The 20330-nt window shown below is 42.2% G+C and overlaps 1 protein-coding gene across 3 annotated transcripts in view; it reads right to left on the bottom strand.

The window, feature by feature from the left end:
• Positions 1 to 20330, bottom strand: part of LOC128704849 (ectopic P-granules autophagy protein 5) — a gene marked incomplete at its 5' end in the record, with an annotated part of 208361 nt that overhangs the window by 11481 nt on the left and 176550 nt on the right. For all 3 annotated transcript variants that reach the window (XM_053799996.2, XM_053799997.2, XM_053799998.2), the window contains 3 exon segments: positions 1807 to 1907; positions 13394 to 13651; positions 15229 to 15437. In XM_053799996.2, coding sequence (XP_053655971.2) covers positions 1807 to 1907; positions 13394 to 13651; positions 15229 to 15437 — 568 coding nt within the window.

Here is a 20330-nt window from a genome sequence, read left to right as displayed (position 1 = left end):
AGGACTGAAACCTGAACAAGTGTTCAACTGTGACAAAACAGGCCTCTTTTTGGAAGAAAATGCCAAAGAGGACCTACATTACACAGGAGGAAAAGGCAATGCCAGGACACAAGCCTATGAAAGACAGGCTGACGCTCATGTTCTGTTCTAGTGGGGATTTCAAAGTGAAGCCATTACTAGCGTACCATTCTGAAAATCCCAGTGTGTTCAGGAAAAACAATGTTATGAAGAGTAAATTGTGTGTGTTTTGGAAATCTAATAGTAAGGCATGGGTCACGAGGAAAATTTTCGTCGAGTGGTTCAATGAAGTGTTTGGCCCTAGTGTGAAGAATTACCTCCTGGAAAAGAAATTGGATCTCAAGTGCCTGCTAGTAATGGACAATGCACCTGCTCATCCTCCAAACTTGGATGACCTAATTTTCGAGGAGTTTGGGTTCATCACAGTAAAGTTCTTGCCCCCGAATACCACTCCTCTCCTCCAGCCCATGGACCAGCAGGTCACTGCAAACTTTAAAAAACTCTACACCAAAGTAATGTTTCAAAGGTGCTTGACTGTGACCACAGACACTCACTTGACCCTAAGAGAATTTTGGAGAGAACACTTCAGCATCCTCCACTGCATAACCCTTATAGGTATGGCTTGGGAGGGAGCGACTACCAGGACTTTGAACTCTGCTTGGAGAAAATTGTGGCCAGATTGTGTCGACAAGAGGGATTTTGAAGGGTTTGGGACTGACCCTGATGAGCCTATGTCTGTTGTTAAATCAATTGTGGCACTGGGGAGTTCCATGGGGTTGGATGTGAGTTTGGAGGAGCTGCAGGAACAGCAACAGATCGCAGCTCACAATCTTGCTGCAGAGGAGGAGGGAGAGAGATGGAAGAAGGTGCCTTCTTCAGAAATTAAAGAGATTTTTGCTATGTGGGGTAAGATGGAAAGATTTATGGAGAAACATCACCCTGACAAGGTTGTTGGCAACATATACAGTGACAAAGTCTTAGGCCAGTTTAGGGAAGTGTTAAAGAGACGCCAGAAACAGAGCTCTCTCCACAGTTATTTTGCGAGACAGGACTCCAGTGACTCTCAAGCTGGTCCTAGTGGCATTAAGAAAGAGAGAAGAGAAGCAACCCCAGAAAAGCAATTGGTACCTGAGGTGTTACTGGAAGGGGATTCCCCTTCCCAACTGTAAACAATCCAATCTCTCTCCTCCTCCAGTCTGCCATACACTAAGAACAATCTCCAGTAAAGGTAAGTGTTATGCTGTTAATGTTTCATTCATCATTTCCCATTGTATTGTTTATGTACTACATGTACATTTCATGTAAAAAAATTTGTTGTTTTAATACTTCTGGGTGTCAGGAACGGATTAATTGTATTTACATTATTTCTTATGGGGAAAATTGATTCAAAAATCGTAGATTTCGATAATAGTAGCAACTCCAGGAACGGATTAACTACGAAAAACGAGGGACCACTGTACTTACATTTATGTCACACTACACATACATGTACAAGCATATATATACACACACACCCCTCTGGGTTTTCTTCTATTTTCTTTCTAGTTCTTGTTCTTGTTTATTTCCTCTTATCTCCATGGGGAAGTGGAACAGAATTCTTCCTCCGTAAGCCATACATGTTGTAAGAGGAAACTAAAATGCCGGGAGCAAGGGGCTAGTAGCCCCTTCTCCTGTATATATTACTGAATGTAAAAGGAGAAACTTGTTTTTCCTTTGGGGCCACCCCGCCTCGGTGGGATACGGCCGGTGTGTTTAAAGAAAGAAGAATGTTTCTTAATGAGGACCTACCTGTGCAGCCAGATTTAACATAGCTGAAGGGTTGGTGAGAGGAAATGACAGCACAGACACCACACGAGACCATGTGATCTCTCCTTCCCATCCACACCACTCTGAAATTACAGTACGAGTTACAGGGTGACAGTGAATAATTAGTCATTGATGAGTTAGAGGGTGAGAATGAATAATACTAATTAGTGTTTATTATGAGTTACAGGGGTGACAGTAAATAATCCGTGATTACAGATGGTCCCCAAACAACATGGGTTTAAGTTGCATGGGTTCACTTATATGTGGATTTTTATCAATAAATACACTGGAATTTTGTTTGGAGATGTGCGACAATTTGAAAAAACTCGCAGACAAACCGCATAGCCTAGAAGTATCAAGAAAATTAAGAAAAACTTTGGTAAGCAATGAATGCATAAATTATATGTAGATACTAGTCTATGTTATCATTTACTACCATAAAATATACAAAAATCAATTATAAAAAGTTAAAATTTATCAAAATTTAGGCACACAAAAACTTACAATGTTGTTGTTGGGGTTTATAGGGCCATTGACAGCATACGCCGTATCAAGCCCTGCCTTCCAGAGCTCAGAAACAGAACCTTGACCAGAGTGGATGGATGTTTGATTAATAACTGTGTATTATATGTCCCTAATGTGCCCTGAAGCCAGCAAGAATGTGCAGGTACAGGCCAAGATCTCCTGATGGTCTGGAGAGTCAAACCCCTCCCACTAAGGAGAGGTAGAGTTAAAGATTGCACCCCAAATGTGCACAAGGCCGCATGGAGAATAGTCCATGCAGAGTGGCAATGTGGGCACCACAGTAGGTGTTCCACTATCTCAGGCTGTGAGGGACACCATGGGCAGTACGGAAAGTCTGTCATCTGAAGGCGGTACAGATGAGCTGCCAGCCATGAGTGCCCAACCCAGAGACAAGTTGGTGCAACATTCACTGAGCGACTGCGATGACAAGCCCAAGGCAGGGGCCATTGAACGATCGGACAGAGCTCAGTGCCAAAGAAGAGAGGGAGCGTACCAGGTCCTCTTGCCATAAGTGGTAGATTTCCTTCCAAACAGTCCTTGTGAAATCACTGCAGCCCAGTGCAAGAGGGATAATGCTAGGAACTGTGTGTGCAAATGAGGTTGCTTCATTGCCCCGAATGCCAACATGGGCAGGTACCCCATAAAGGGAGATGCTCCAACCTGGACTCTGCAAGAAATGCATTAGAAGAAACTGCGTCTGTCAGATGAGGACGCGTAGGGACTGTGAACAGAAGAGCACAAAAGTGCCAGGGAAGATTGGGAATCAGAGAAGAGAACCAAAGGCTGAGGAGGAAGGTGAGCAAGGACAAAAACCAAAGCTTGGTGAAGAGCTCTCCTGCTAGGATCAAGTGAACGGGGTCTAACCGACAGATTTAACACAGAGAAAGATCAGCAGAAGACGCAGAAAGGGGGGGAAGTTCGTGCTCAGCTGTCCCTGTAGATGGAGAATGAAGAACCATACGTAACAGCAGGAAACTCTTCAAAGAAAAATGTAGCTATCTGAGGGGGTTCCCTGTTCCTGTAAGGCTAATCAAGGTGGATATACCATGTCAGGTTCATCCAGGGGAAAGCCAGAGAGTGGAGAGGGGAGGGAGCCATCACTGGCACATGGAATGAATGGTAGCCCAGGGAATATTGGTTCCTGGCTATAAAGGAAGGCTGAACCAAATGTGGGGGGACAGTTTGCCTCCCACATCTGTGGAGAGAGACAGCAGGGGCAAGTACAAGGCAGAGAGGCCACACGATGGAGTCATAAATAGTCCCTCGCTGTTTGTACTGGTGAGAGGGGAATTATCCCAGACTCCACTTCCAAGGCTGCAATGGTGGAGGAGAACACCCCCAGCATACTGCAGATGGCCAAATTCTGGAGAATGTCCAGGCAGCTAAGAGAGGAAGAAGAGGCCGAGCCATACACCTCACTTGCATAAGTGAGTTTGCTGTGAACCATAGCTGTTTAAAATGGACTGAGGACGGATCCCTGGTTCACTCCCCGGTACATAGGATGGGGTGAGGACATCGTGCAACCTGGAAGGTCCTCCCTTGCAAAAAGATGCGCATCCAACAGAGGGGGGCTCCTGCCAGCCCCATGCGGGCCAGCTTAAAAAGAATTGCCGAATGAGATGCTAAATCAAATGCTCCACGCAGATCCAAAAAGACAGCCAGAAGGAACTCCCGAGTTTCAAACGAAGTATTCACAAATTGAAGCAAAGAGTAGAGGATGGATTGACCCTCGTGGAAGCCACTCTGGTTTTCAGGCAAGAGGCCATGTTCCTCAGTCCACCATGAGAGACGGGTGGCCACCAGTCTTTCCAACACTTTACCCAAGCAGGGCAGTAAGGCAATGGGCTGGCAAGAGTCTGGTTTGGTATCATCTTTGCCTGGCTTTAGACTCGGAACCAGAAGAGAGTGCTTCCACATACTGGGGAAAACTCCTTCAGACCAGCTGGCATTGAAAACCTCCAGCATAGCATCTGTACAAGAGGGGGTAAATGCAGTAAGAATGAACAGGTATGTTATCCTCCCCAGGAGAAGAGCAGGAAGAAAGCTGGGAGAGTGCCTGCTGTAGTTCATGGGAGCTGAAGGGAGACACCAGCACCTGGCAGTCAACCTTGGGTACTATAGGGGGCAGGGGATCCCATTTGATCACCTTAGAAGGTAGAGGGGGAGGAAGAGCAAATGTAGGCTTCAAGAAACTAGCATACAACTGAGCTTTATCAGGAGGTAAAAGTGGCGTTGCACCATCCCCCAACAGGGAAAAAGAACTTACAAATCGTGATCCCAACACAGAGTGTAAGAAACCCCATGCCCGACTAGCAGAGGTGCAAAAAGAAAGAAGAAAAGAAAGAAGCCCATGATTCACGTTTTGCATGGAGGAGAGTTCTCTGACAAAAGGCATCAGCCCTTCGGTAGGCCAACTGCAGAGCCCATGAAGGTCTGCACTGCCACTGTGCCCATGCATGCCTTCACTGCTTGGAGGCACTCATCATTCCATCATGGAACCCGAGGGGTGTGAATGGGAGAGGCTCCCAGAAAGATGGAATGAACAAGAGCCTGCCTCTAACATGGCCCCTTGAAGGGATGCGACAGCATCGTCCAGCAGAGAGTCCTGAGGCAGGCTATAATCAGAGTGTAACTATAGCTTGTCCAACCGGCCTAAGTGGTTTTCCACAGTGGACAAATTGCCATCACTGGAACTGGTGGATACAGTGACTGGGAGATGATCACTTCCCATGAAGGGGCCTACAAAAACAAAGGCTGTGGAAAAATACCCACACCCAAGAATGAGAGGGCTTGGGACAAGGCCCTACCTGTGGAATTCACCGATCCCTAGGAAACGGATGGCTCCTAGAAATGGTGCCTAACACTGAAGTCCCCTGTAACAAGTGCCAGACCACTGAGTTCCCCAAAGTAATGGTAAACTCACTCTGTGTTATTCACCTGCCTGGATTGCAAATCAGGAGGAAGGTACACCACTGAGTGCCCAAGGCAACTCACATGGCTAGAGGTTCTAACACCCCACACTCATAGGCTCCGAGGGAGAGGGTTATACTCTGGAAATGGCTACACACAAGAAGAGCTAGGTCACCACCACCCCCTTCAAGGTGAACCAGACAGCTGAACAGAATGACGAGGACGTAACCATGTCTCAGAGAGGCTCACCACTAGTAGCTGTACCTCAGCCAGATACTTCTGGAGGTCCAGGAGCTTTCTCAATATGGAACAAACGTTTCAAAGAAAAACAAAGAAGCGAGAATGAATCACGTGTACGAACTAAGAAGCCCGATGAGGCGAGGGAGAACCACAAGAGACATGCATTCACAAGAGGCACCCTGTAAGAAGGAGTGCAGCACTTCCTCCACCAAAAGGACAGGACAGGATGAAGAAAAGAAGCCCAGGCAGGCAGGAGTGAAAAAGACCCTTCAGTAGTGAAGGGTCTTGAAACAGGGACAGGCTGGGGCTGGGGTTGAGGAGAAATGGAGGGGGGAGGGGGTGATTTCTGTGAGGTGTGAGGCTCTGGGTCAGGCAAGAGATCCACTTGAACTGGGTGGGATACAGAACTTCGAGTCTATTTTGAAGCTGTGCCACCTTGACGGGAGGATATGCGTTGTGAACAAGAAGGAGCATGAGCAATAACTTCCACAATGGAAGCCGGGTCTGAAAACACCCTGATGTGATGCTACCCCGAGGTGGGGAATCCTCTGAAGGAAGACAGAATTCCACAAACCGATTTGAAACGGACATTATCCCTCACAGCTGCGAAGAACAGGTGCCCTGGCTGTCCTGGTGCTGGGGAGATGCCCTTAGTGGGGGGCACTGGAGATGAAGGCTGACGGACTGTGATTGGTTTCACGGACTGCAGGCTGGAGTTACATTCATCGAGTGAGAGAGACTGGGTCCTGGCTGAGTTTGCCAAATCAAGAGGCTGGCAATATGCCGGGCAAGACCAGGACGTGACCTTGTGGGTCCCTTTACAAAACTGGCACGAGGCTGGGCAGGTACAGGCAACGCCGTCTTTAACTACTGGGTGAAACCCGCTACAATTTGCACATCTAACCTTACCATGGCAAGACAGCTCTCCATGCCCAAAAAGGAAATATTTCCAACACCGAAGTAGAGGAAAAGTATAAGGAAGGACAGGAAACCTTACATTGCCAAAAGTCACAAATTTTGGGAAAGCACCTGAGAAACATACATGAACCATATGAGATGAGGCAGGATGAGTTGAGACTCCAAATCTCTTGCAAACCCAAACCTAAGTCATCCTCCCTCCCCTTCCTACTTAAAACCAAGTCAGAATGGATCTCCTCATCTGAGAGGGACAAGGAAATCGGTCCAATTCTGCTGTAACAACCAGCAGCAAGGATTGAGGAGTGGACTTCCCAGCAGACAACATTCCACTTACCCAGGACATGAATGGCATTAAGTGGTAAATTTCTGGTTAGAAAAGACTTACAGTGGAGCCAGAGCCTTAGGGCAGTACCCCTACCGAGTTGCTGGACACCCCCATTTACGCAGGTCTTGCCAAAAGGAGAGCCACTGATGGCATTAGTGACTTCTCGTGGATTAATAGAGGGTGCACCGCCATTCTTGGGACACACAAGAACCACCATCATATCTGTTGTAATTCGGGGTGGAGAAGGAGCACAGTCTAGACAAGAGGTTTTGGGCCAGACAGGGGCCTGGCTCTGTTGTCAACCTCAAGGGCCTGTTTATGTATCCCAGTATTGGGCACAATAGCCATATCATGGTCTGAAGGCGAAGAAACAGTTGTCAACTTAGTAAGGGCGGGAGGAGAGTCCCCTATAGAGGCGGAAGACATCTCAGTCGAACTCTCCAGAAATGGGCCAAACAACACCACCTGATAAGAAGAAATCGATGAAAAACACAAGCACACAAGAAAACAAATACGGTGAAAAAGAGCTTAAAACAGGACCATTACCACCAACAAACAACTGAGAAGCCTTCAGAAATCACGTCTGCACTCCACCAGTGATGGCTGAGCTCCCAAAACTTACAGATCATACGTGGCACCATTAGCAGTCAAGAGAAATGTAAACAAATGTAAAGATGCAATATTAAATCATAACTACATAAAATTAACCCTTTCAGGGTCCACATCCCAGATCTGAAACTTATCCACAGGGTTCAAGAATTTAAAAAGAAAAAAAAAATTATTTTTTTCTTATGAAATGGTAAAGAATCGACAAAAGTACGCTATTGCAAATTTTCCTTGTCCAGATTCAAAGTGAATTATTTCCACTGGGGTCCTTGTAATAAGTTATTACTTGCACAATAAAGGAGATATATTAGTAATAAGGTTAACTGAGTTATTTACATTAACATTAAAGAGAGGATCAGATCAAGGTACAGGTGGGGATTGAACCTGCAGTAAACGAGTTGTAAAACTCACAGTAATAGCTACGTTATGTTAGCTATACCAGATATCACTCTCTTCCCTTTGTGTAGTTACATTCATTAGGCACCTTCTGCCTCTCTTCTGTTATGTTAAAGATAACTCATATTTGTACAGCTTCAAAGGAACAACTTCAATGATCAGGCAACTGTAGACTACTGTACAGTGGTCCATTTTGTCTTTATAATTTCTACCTTTGTTTTTAAAATAGGAGTGAGTGGAGGCAAGTGGTTTATATGTCTTGACATGCTGTTGGAGTGTGAGCAAGACAACATTTATGAAGGGATTCAGGGAAACAGGTTAGCCAGGCTTGAGTCCTGGAGGTGGTAAGTATAGTGTCTGAACTGTGCAGGAGGGGTGGGGATATTTGCAGTTTTGAATTGTAGTGTCAGCACCTCTCTGGAAAACAATGGTGAAAGTGTTCCTTTTTTTTGGGGGCTACCTTACCTCAGAGGGAGACTGCCAGCTTGTTGAAGAAAAAAAAAAAACAATCTTCAGGTATTACAGTAGTTTAATGTCTTGGACCACAGATACACAGTATTGTGTACCACTGTAGTTCAATGTCTTGGACCACAGATACACAGTATTGTGTACCACTGTAGTTCAATGTCTTGGACCACAGATACACAGTATTGTGTACCACTGTAGTTCAATGTCTTGGACCACAGATAGAAACAGTATTCTTTCTTTCTTTCAACGCACCAGCCATATCCCACTGAGGTGGGGTGACCCAAAAGGAAAAACGAAAGTTTCGCCTTTTAAATTTAGTAATATATACAGGAGAAGGGGTTACTAGCCCCTTGCTCCCGGCATTTTAGTCGCCTCTTACAACACGCATGGCTTACGGAGGAAGAATTCTATTCCACTTTCCCATGGAGATAAGAGGAAATAGACAAGAACTAGAAAGAAAATAGAAGAAAACCCAGAGGGGTGTGTATATATATGTATGTGTAGTGTGACCTAAGTGTAAGTAGAAGTAGCAAGACGTACCTGAAATCTTGCATGTTCATGAGACAGAATAAAAACACCAGCAATCCTACCATCATGTAAAACAATTACAGGCTTTCGTTTTGCACTCACTTGGCAGGGGGTATGGTTTAATTACAGGCTTTCGTTTTGCACTCACTTGGCAGGACGGTAGTACCTCCCTGGGTGGTTGCTGTCTACCAACCTACTACCTAGGAGTTTATTAAACCAAAAAATTGTTTACCTTGAAGATACATAGATAGAGATATGTTGATTTACAAAGTTTTGCAATAACTTGCATGGAAAAGATCCTGGTTATGAAATGCATTTTGGCCAAATTAAAAACAATTTCAGACTAACTTAAAATTAAAATCACCTTGAAACTAACTTAGAATAATATACTGTAACACTGATAAGCTCAAGTTTCAACATGAAAATATTAAGGTTAACACAACATTTGTGAAACACGAAATACAATAAGAGCAAAACTGAATGGAGATAAATGATGCAAAGCTAGAAAGTAGTGAAAAATCGGTCACTCTTCGACCACAGATACACAGTATTGTTTAGCTGTATCTACTTCACCTACTTCTCACTAGGTTTATTTTACTATTTCTCCTGTGTTATATTTCTCACTTCAATCAGTTATTACGGTAGTGCTGATCAGGGCCCTGACTCCCTCATGCATTTTCTATGTGTACTATACATATGATCATGTATCTATATTTCAGAGCATATACATAACCTGTGCTCTGAGGCATTCCCAGCAGTTTAGATATTTTACTGCTTCAATGTGGGCAGTAAAAAACCTGTGTATTTTCTTAGCTCTGATATCTCTCATGACTCAAAACAAGCTGTGAGCACAAATGATTTGAACAGTGTGATTAATGGCAAGTCTTTTCTTGTTTTAAAGGTCTTCATCATAAACCCTGTCATTTTTCTGGATTCTGTTTCATTTATCTTGTGAATAACTATAAGTTGAATTACCAGTAGATCTCTGTTGTCATGGAAAAACTGATCAACCAAGCTGTAGTGCCTACAGCAGATTGTGTGCACTGAACACCAATCTGGCCATCAACAATGTGCTGGTGTGAGACAAGGTTACAATGAGAGCTAGAACTATCAACAGTTAAGAAGTTTTAGATCCACTGTATATTAACCATTTCACGGTCCATCCTGTAGATCTATGGCTTTACGTTCAGGGTCCAAACCGTAGATCTACGCCATGAGCTCAGCTCTCACTGATAAACTGTGAGTGGTACATTTGGGCCTAGATATGAGAGAATACATCTATGTGGTATGTGTGCACCACATAAAACAAATCCTGCAGCACACTGTGTATAATGAGAGAAAAAAACTGAGACCATGATTTTCTATTAAAACAGCGACTTTGCAGTGTTTTTTCGTGTTTTTTATAGTTGTATTTGTGAGATCTTGGTCTCATTTGATAGAATGGAAGACATATTACAGAAATAGACATGATTTTGATTGATTTTAGCACTGAAAATGGCTTGAAACTGAGCTAAAAGTAGCGGAAATGTTAAATTTTTGCCGATGTTCAAGAGTAAACAAATGACCTCACACGTCTAATACACGCCAGCTGGTGGGTCTAATATACATTCACAAATGTGGTGATGATATTTATACAATTATTACAATATTGCATAACAGTAAATCTTCTATTTTTTGGTGTGAATAAAAATTCATTATGTGAATAAAAAATCAAAATGGAATTTATTTGTAAAGCCTCAAAACATAACTAATGAACAGAGGAAATATTAGTTTAGTGCCAGGAATACCTACATTGTTTATTCTGGACCCTACTTTGAAATTGGAATATTTTGAACTTTGTGTTAAATTGGCCAAATTACCAATTTCCGATCACTTTATTTTGTAGTTGAAACAGTTGACTTGGCGATTTCTTGTGCTCAATCGATAGAACAGAAGTAATACTAGTGAAATAGCTAAGAATTTGGTCGACTGGAATAATGTAATTGGCCTAAAATGGGAGTCAAAGTCGGCAAAATCGCGGATTCGTAAATATTGCTGACATCAAAATTTGCGAGAGTATAATTTTGTCAGTTTTCCATCAAATTTCGTACTTTTTGTTTTATTACCTTCACAAAAACATTCTCTACCACTTCGTAAGAAAAAATAATTTTTTTTTTTTTTTTTTTTTTTTTTGAAAATTCTTGGACACTGGGGCACCACTTCAGATTTTGGCCTTGGACCCTGAAGGGGTTAAGAGTAACTTTTTTATTTGTTTTATGCACAAATAAACTACTTACCTGTTTACTTCCTTTTATTTCTTCCCTTCTGTACCATGCCTAACTAGCCCTTCTACTTTCCAATTCTGTGACTAGTTTTGAGAGTACTGAGGCCAGACTATTGCTGCTTGTGTACAGGCCTACATAGCCATCACAGACTATCTGATCTGGCATTTCCACTGTTTACTTGTGAGCCTTATGTGGTGGATGACGGGCACAAACAACAGATATTAATAAAATACTGAGGATATTGAACCAGGTAAGAACCAGAAATAATGGATTTTAGTTAAATAAATTTAGATTTAGAAAAGACATAGGTAAGTACTGGTTTTCCAACAGAGTTGTGGATGCAAATAAATGGTATAAAATACCGACACAATGGAAATATAAACACAAATGCAGTATAATGTGATACTTTATTGACTACGTTTCGCCCACACAGTGGGCTTTTTCAAGTCACAAACAGAACTACCTGGGGTGGAAGGAAGGCGAGTATTTATAGTCCGGTTCAGAATGCTGAGGACAGGTGAAGAATGCTGCATCTGATGATGTACCGAGTGGGGTTATAGAGTCTAAAAACTTGGGTAGCTTGGAAAGGAGATTGGATAAGTTTGTGAGCAGACCTTCTACAGTGTTCTTATGTGGGATAGCGATGAAGAAGTTTCTTGGCAAGTGGTTCAGCTATGTTATAGAAGCCACTATTCTGGTTGAAGTTTTCGGATATAGAAATAAGTGATGATTCCAGGATTCTTCGGTATTGAGTGTTGTCTTCTGTGGCGATAAGTCTTGAGTTTCTGTAGTTTATCAAGTGGTTGTGTGAATTACGGTGTTGTACGCAGGCATTCCTTGTGTCGTCAGACCTGCTTGCGTATTGGTGTTCTGAAACACGTGTTTGGAGGTCCCTTGATGTTTCGCCCACGTATAACTTGTTGCAGTCATTACAAGGGATTATGTATACCCCTGCAGAGGATGGAGGCTTGTCCTGTCTACTACTGGTGATGTTCTTGATGGTCGTGGTTGTGGAGGTAGATACTTGAAATGATGTTTTGGCAAAGATGTTGGAAACATGTTTGGCAATGGAGTTGGTGGGAAGGACTATGTATCTCTTCTCGGCAGCGTCTTCTCTGGGTGTGTTGAAGATGTTTAATGCCCGCCATCTGCAGTCTCTGATGAAGTGACGAGGATAGTGGAGTTTAGAAAATATTTGTTCAATTATAGTGCATTCTTCCTCAAGGAACTCGTTGCTGCAGATTCTGAGTGCACGCAGGAAGAAGCCTATAATTACACCACATTTGGTTATGGTGTCGTGGTGAGAGTAGAAGTGGAGAAGATCGTTTTGGTTGGTGGGTTTTCGATAGACTTTAAAACGAAGTTCGTGGACAGCTTTGCAGAGCAGGACATCAAGGAAAGGAAGAGTGTTGTCGACTTCTTCTTCAAGTGTGAACTGGATTGAAGGCTCGACCTGGTTGAGCTTGTCTTGGAGAGCTTGAACGTTGAAGCGTTTAGGAGTTATGAGGAGAATGTCGTCAACATAACGGAGCCAGATGACAGACGAAGGAATAATGGTGGAGAAACGTTCGGCTTCTAGATGTTCCATGTATAGGTTCGCCAGGACTGCACTGAGTGGCGAACCCATGGGTAGTCCAAAAGTCTGCTGAAAGAGGTGATTTTCGTAAGAGAAACACGTAAAGCCAACACATAGTTCAACAAGGTCGATGAAATCGCTGGCTGGAATGGGAAGATCAAGTGAATCGTCAATTTTCCTGCGCAAGAGATCGATGGCTTGTGTAGTAGGTACTTTGGTGAATAGGGAAGTCACGTCAAGGCTGGAAAGTTTCTTGTTCCTGATGTTGATGTTGCGAATGCGATTGAAACTTCTTCATCGCTATCCCACATAAGAACACTGTAGAAGGTCTGCTCACAAACTTATCCAATCTCCTTTCCAAGCTACCCAAGTTTTTAGACTCTATAACCCCACTCGGTACATCATCAGATGCAGCATTCTTCACCTGACCTCAGCATTCTGAACCGGACTATAAATACTCGCCTTCCTTCCACCCCAGGTAGTTCTGTTTGTGACTTGAAAAAGCCCACTGTGTGGGCGAAACGTAGTCAATAAAGGATCACATTATACTGCATTTGTGTTTATATTTCCAGAGTTGTGGATGCGTGGAACAATCTTCCAAGTAGGGTGATAGAGGCTAGGACCCTGGGTGGCTTTAAAAAGAGATTAGACAAACATATGAGTAGGAGAGGCTGGGTTTGATTGGTGTTGTGGGTAAGGGAGTAAATTCTTGGGTAGTGGTAGTTTTGATAAGGACTTGCCTTGTATGGGCCAGTAGGCTTTCTGCAGTGTTCCTCCATTCTTATGTTCTTATGTACAACAATGATCTCTAACCTGCATGTCTGAAGAGAGCAGTTAGACCAGCTTGTAGGATGGGGTTTCGATGATTAAGGTGCAGGATGGCACGGGAAGCTGAAGCAAGAAGAGGCAACAGTAAACCAGGAGAAGGATGAGGCTCTTCCATAAGCCAAGTTACTATGGCTGAAGTGCCAAGTTCTTGCAGAGCTGCTGATGACGCCCCACCACTAACTACAGCCAATACCTCTGTACTCAGCACACTTCCCTCACTCCACTGCTGATCTTTAGGCACAGCTGGAACCAAAAATAAAAATATTTAAAGTTAGTATTACATCAGTCTTTTTTCATCAAGGCAAGGTGATCAAGACAAAAAAGTGAATTTGCCTGAAACCAGCACTCTAATGGTCTTTCTGGAGCAGAATAGCCATCATGCAATGGGTGGTCCACAGAAACACAACATCCTCAGATAACTGGGCTGGCAAATAATGTGTACAAGGGGCTTGGGCATACAGAAAACTGTGTAAGCATGTTAAGAGTGGAGACAAATGGTTTTTGGGACCTGATAAGCTGTTGGAGTGTGAACAAGGTAATGTTTTGTGAAGGGATTCAGGGAAACCAGTTAGCCGGACTCGAGTCCTGGAGGAGGAAAGTACAATACCTGCACTCTAAAGAAGGGGTTTGGGATATTTGCTGTTTAGAGTGACATCTAAATTGCCATTGTATCTGTGCGCTCTGCAAAGACAGTGATTTGTGTGAATGATGGTGAATTTCTTTTTTTTTTTTTGGGGGGGGTCAACCTGCCTTGGTGGGAGACTGCCAGCATGTTGAAAAAAAAAATCTCATCTTTTTAAATTACTTACTCAAAAAACTGGCTTATTTGTAAAAAGTTTTTAGATAGCGAACATCGCCTCAGTCCTAGGTGTTCTGTTTTTTGGTTTATTGTTGTACTGTAGCATACAATGGGGTAACTGCACTATGTAAGAGATACTGTGTGCCAGTACCTCACATGGTATAAATGCCCCAGTGTACAGTATATGTGTATCAGGTTACTGAATACAAATTTATGCATGTGTACATGTATATGTAGAAAATTCTTTCCCACAACCTACCCCATAAAAACAAATATTAAGATATTGATATTTTTAAAGTACCTTAATTGATCACAAACCAATTTACTTAATGGAACTTATAACAAAACACTTTCCAGAAATGGCAAAAGTTTCTTGTAAATACTAAGGATGGTTCATCATTGCCACGCCTTTGACCTTTGAAATACCTATGATTAGTTCAAGTTTTTCTACTCCTGGAGCCCAGGCATGTCTAGTGCTTGCCTGGTCAACTGGCTGTTGCTGCTTGTGGTCTGCTGACCCACATATACATTTTGTGCTAAGATGTTGAATAGTCTATGGCCACAGGAAAAAATAACAGGAAAAACATACAAGAATCACAAGGAGTTATGGCTGAAGCAAACTGTGATTCTCACATATTTTTCCTGTTATTTTCCTACAGAACTGATGAGAAACTCCTATGATAGCAAAAAGCTTCTGCAAACAACTTTCTCATTTCTAGAACATATTCTGCTTTTCAATTTTCAAGGAACTTTTATTTTTAGAGTTTTCACACAAAAAATCTGATAAAAGTAAAGGAGGACCCTGCATATACAGCACCTTTTCAATGTTTCACATTTTTGTTGACTTTAAATTGAGCCATTGTTCATCATGTTCCACTCACTGTCAATGTTCATCAGCTGGTGGAACAATGGCTCAATTGAAAACCAACAAAAATGTAGAATACCAAAAAAAGGTGCTGTATATGTGGGAGCCCTCCTGTACAAGAAGTAAAAAAAAAAAAATAAGAGGTTGAGTTCTGACTGGAAATAAGTGTGTTCTCCATGTGTGAGTGAAGTCCCTTGATAGTGGCAGTGAAGACATGAGGCTTGGCAGCCAGCAGGGCCTTGTGTCGTGCTGCGGCAGAGGTCAGCAATCGCACCAGAGCACGCACCAGCAGACCACGTTTGGCAGCCGTGTCTTGATGAAAAGAGGTAGTATCTGGAGTGTAGCCTGCTGCACGATGAAGTAACCTGGAAGAAGCATCTCAAGCTCTATTACTTGGTAAACAACTAGGTGGTACAAGTATGTATCGTGTCTGTCTCAAGATTTCTGGATGAAGGGCTGAGCCATTCCCATTCCTAGTGAAAAATGACCCACCCAGGATAAGCACTTCAAATACACAAATAACCACACATAGGAGAATGAAACTTATGGCAACATTAATGGTCCAAGTTAGACCGAAATGTCATGAGTTTCACTCTCATAAGTACGGGTTATTTATGCATATCAAGTCATGGTATTGTGCCTTTTTATTCTTTCAGCATTTCATATAAATATATGGTACATTATGAGACATGAGTTTTGAAAGCTGCGGTGAGGAGAGGCAATGGAAATGTCATGTTTGTAAGAAATGTGGTGTGAATATCATGCAGAGAATTCAGAACATAGAAATTAAAAGACAATGTGGGGTCACCAAACGTATAATTAGAGGGCTGAGGTGGAATTGTTTAATGTAGATAAATGGTTCAGAGAACTGACAAGCTGATTGATTAGACACATGTGCAACACTTGGGGATCTTTATTATGGAAATGTTTCACCACACACTAGCTTCCTCAGTCCAATACAGAGAAGAATGGTTGAAGATCAGGAGTTTGAGGTAATCAGTCCCTCATCCTGAACTCTATCATTGCTCAGCCTAAACTCTATGTAATCAGTCCATCAATCTTGATAAGAATACAGCATATGTGTGAAGAAGGAACTTATATACTGCAGACAGGTGAGGTGAAACAGTTGTATACAGTGTCACCTTAGACAAATCCATAAGTGGAAGAAGGTCATGACTATAGGTTAGGCAGCAAGCATAGAATTCCCTGAGGAAGCTAATGTATGGTGAAACATTTCCATAATAAAGATTCCCAAGTACTGCACATGTGTCTAACTTATCAGGAATTGTTTAAGTGGCTTGAGTATACCAAGAGGATGGAGGATAGGACAGAATTATGAAAAGGGTATACAAGTCTGGGGTGGAAAACAGGAATGGTATTGATTGTCTCAGGAACAGTTGGAGGGAAGTGGTAAAGGAGGTTCTGAGGATCCAGCAGGTTTGAGTGAGCACTGGAACAGAATGGAGACAATTTTTATGGACATACTGTTGAAGTGCAAGGTAACATTTATGAAGGGGGTTTAAGGATACCGGTTATGATATTTCAGCATGAAACTAGCAAACAATTTATACAGACCAATCCCCCAATACCAAAAAAGTTTTATATTCACTACACAGCTATGATACAAAGAATTGTCTTCACTGTTCTACTACCTAGGAAACAAGGCAAGACTATTTATTCTGCATGATTCCTTGTTTCATACAAAGAGTAAAACAAAAGCTATAAGCTAGACCATAGGTGGGCAAACTTTTCAGTGTCATCAACTGGGAACCGTACTTGTCTGATAAAGCTTGTATAACAGCTCATATTTTCAACACAGGAAAATGAACAAAGTTTTGCTCAGTGAGCTGCATATACGTGAGTACATGACTTGATCCTGGCAGGCCGCATGAAAACCTTTGGTGGGCCGCAGTTTGCCCACCCGAGCTAGACTGCCTGCTCTCTCTCCTCTCTGGTCTGCTATTGTGTTGTGGCACATGTAACCACCAAGAGCATATCACTGGTGCTTGAACTTTCTCAGAGAATGTTTTGAGTGGCAGTCACTATAAGAACTTTCTTATAATTATTATTATGTTTTTTTATTATCACACTGGCCGATTCCCACCAAGGCAGGGTGGCCCGAAAAAGAAAAACTTTCACCATCATTCACTCCATCACTGTCTTGCCAGAAGGGTGCTTTACACTACAGTTTTTAAACTGCAACATTAACACCCCTCCTTCAGAGTGCAGGCACTGTACTTCCCATCTCCAGGACTCAAGTCTGGCCTGCCGGTTTCCCTGAACCCCTTCATAAATGTTACTTTACTCACACTCCAACAGCACGTCAAGTATTAAAAACCATTTGTCTCCATTCACTCCTATCAAACACGCTCATGCATACCTGCTGGAAGTCCAAGCCCCTCGCACACAAAACCTCCTTTACCCCCTCTCTCCAACCTTTCCTAGGCCGACCCCTACCCCGCCTTCCTTCCACTACAGACTGATACACTCTTGAAGTCATTCTGTTTCACTCCATTCTCTCTACATGTCCGAACCACCTCAACAACCCTTCCTCAGCCCTCTGGACAACAGTTTTGGTAATCCCGCACCTCCTCCTAACTTCCAAACTACGAATTCTCTGCATTATATTCACACCACACATTGCCCTCAGACATGACATCTCCACTGCCTCCAGCCTTCTCCTCGCTGCAACATTCATCACCCATGCTTCACACCCATATAAGAGCGTTGGTAAAACTATACTCTCATACATTCCCCTCTTTGCCTCCAAGGACAAAGTTCTTTGTCTCCACAGACTCCTAAGTGCACCACTCACTCTTTTTCCCTCATCAATTCTATGATTCACCTCATCTTTCATAGACCCATCCGCTGACACGTCCACTCCCAAATATATGAATACATTCACCTCCTCCATACTCTCTCCCTCCAATCTGATATTCAATCTTTCATCACCTAATCTTTTTGTTATCCTCATAACCTTACTCTTTCCTGTATTCACCTTTAATTTTCTTCTTTTGCACACCCTACCAAATTCATCCACCAATCTCTGCAACTTCTCTTCAGAATCTCCCAAGAGCACAGTGTCATTATACTCATGTTATTATACTCATGTTATCAGAGGAAGTGTCCACTTTTTAGTATGATGTACAAATTTTAAGTGCTAGACTGGTTATGGACCAAGCCGGGGTGGGGGTGGGGGGGGTGCGTGTTGATCCCTGGAATACCCTCCAGGTAGCTTCAAGTCTTTCACTGCATCATGCACTACCCAGCTGATTCAAAATACAGTGGACCCTCGCCTAACGAATGCATCGCATAACGTTAAATTCGCCTAACGATACATTTTAATGCTAACATTTTGCCTCGGCTAACGCTAAAAAGCTCGCCTAACGATATTCGTTCTCGGGTACCAATTAATATCGTTAGGTGAGGGTCCACTGTAGTTCACCTGAGCTATTATTTTACTGTACATTCTTAATTAGAAAAAACAAAGTTTCCAAAAAAAAAAAGAAAAACAAATGATGGCATAAACCAAGAATACCAGTAAGAACTTTGTGATAAAGGAGTAAAAGGACTTGAAATATTTTCCCTGTAAATACCATAAATAAAACAGAACAATACAATAGTTAAACCCAGAAAAGGGATAGTATGGGAGGTGGATGGTAAGGGACATGGACAGTGAGGAATAATTATTAAAATAAAAATCTTGCAACATTTAATGCTGAAAACAATTTTAAGGGTTATTTCAATGACTAAAGGCCATATACATATATGGGTGAAGTCAGCAATGTTTATCATTTGGACTTTTCAGCTATAAGCAGCAATTGGCAGTACCTACAAAATTGAAATTTAACTTCTTGGTACATAAATGTGTGCAACAAAACACGGAATGCTCAAAATTTTTTGGGGGGTCAATTTCCATAGTCAGAGAGAACCCTCGATTTGTCATGCTCTTCGCAATGGCTAAGCTACTTGGATTGTTACATGGCAAAATCTTATATGTCCTTGCTGAGGTTGTAAATGGCAGGTTGAGACTGGGTCCTTTTCCACATGTCCTTGCCAAGCTCACTCTATGACAAGTATATACACACAACAAATCTACATTCTCTCACTCATAGTGCAGAAAAACTACTGATGTCAAGAAGGGTTAAACATATACAGTAGAACCCCCCACATTCACGTGTCAGATATCCGCAGTTTCAGTTATCTGCTGTTTACTGTGATCCAAAAATAACCCTTATTTTGCTTAATAATGGCTCAAAGTGCAAAAGTAGTGATGGTGGAAGCTGTTCCAAGGCTCCGAGAAGCTGTGAAGTGCTTCAACTCAGTGTAAAAGTGATAATTCTCCACTTATTGTGCCTAGTTTATCATTTTAACTTTATAATATGTATGTAAATGGAAAATAACTTATATATAGAGTTCACCATTATCCGTGGTTTCGGTATCTGCGACAGGTCGTTGGAAAATATCCCCCATAGATATGGAGTCCTACTGTACACACAAAACCACATTCCGTCACTCATAGTGCAGATAAGCGACTGTCTCCCAGAAGGGCCATTAACATATATAAGAGGGTCCTGTTTATACAGCAGGTTAGGTTCCAGGCTACAGCTCTAAAGTGAAAATCACTGTATAGTGAATCACTTTCAAATGCATATACAGTACACACATTACTTACCTTAAAATATTTTCATCCTTAGTTTATAGTGAGTGGTGGATATATTTATTGTAGGAAGTCTGAATAAATGAAGAATGGGTATACAGTGGAACCCCGGCTTTCGTTTCTAATCCGTTCCAGAAGGTCGGCCATAAACTGATTTGTACAAAAACTGAAGTAATATTTCCCACAAGAAATAATGTAAATCCAATTAATCCATTCCAGACATCCAAAAATATTAACAAAAAACATATTTTATAGAGAAGAACTATAGTTTTACATACAGAAATCAATGAGAAATAAATATAAATAACTAATGAACTGTAACTGTTTTGCATGATGGTAGGATTGCTGGTTTCTTTTTCTGTCTCATAAACACGCTAAGATAACAGGGATATCTTGCTACTCCTACTTACACTTTGGTCACACTTCACAGACACGCACATGCATATATATATATACATACATCTAGGTTTTTCTCCTTTTTCTAAATAGCTCTTGTTCTTTTTTATTTCTTCTATTGTCCATGGGGAAGTGGAAAAGAATCTTTCCTCCGTAAGCCATGCGTGTCGTATGAGGCGACTAAAATGCCGGGAGCAATGGG

The sequence above is a fragment of the Cherax quadricarinatus genome, chromosome 91 (assembly GCF_038502225.1).
Source record: "Cherax quadricarinatus isolate ZL_2023a chromosome 91, ASM3850222v1, whole genome shotgun sequence".
NCBI lineage: Eukaryota > Metazoa > Arthropoda > Malacostraca > Decapoda > Parastacidae > Cherax > Cherax quadricarinatus.
Note: the sequence above shows the minus strand (reverse complement) of the source record. Positions and strands in the feature narration are given on the sequence as shown.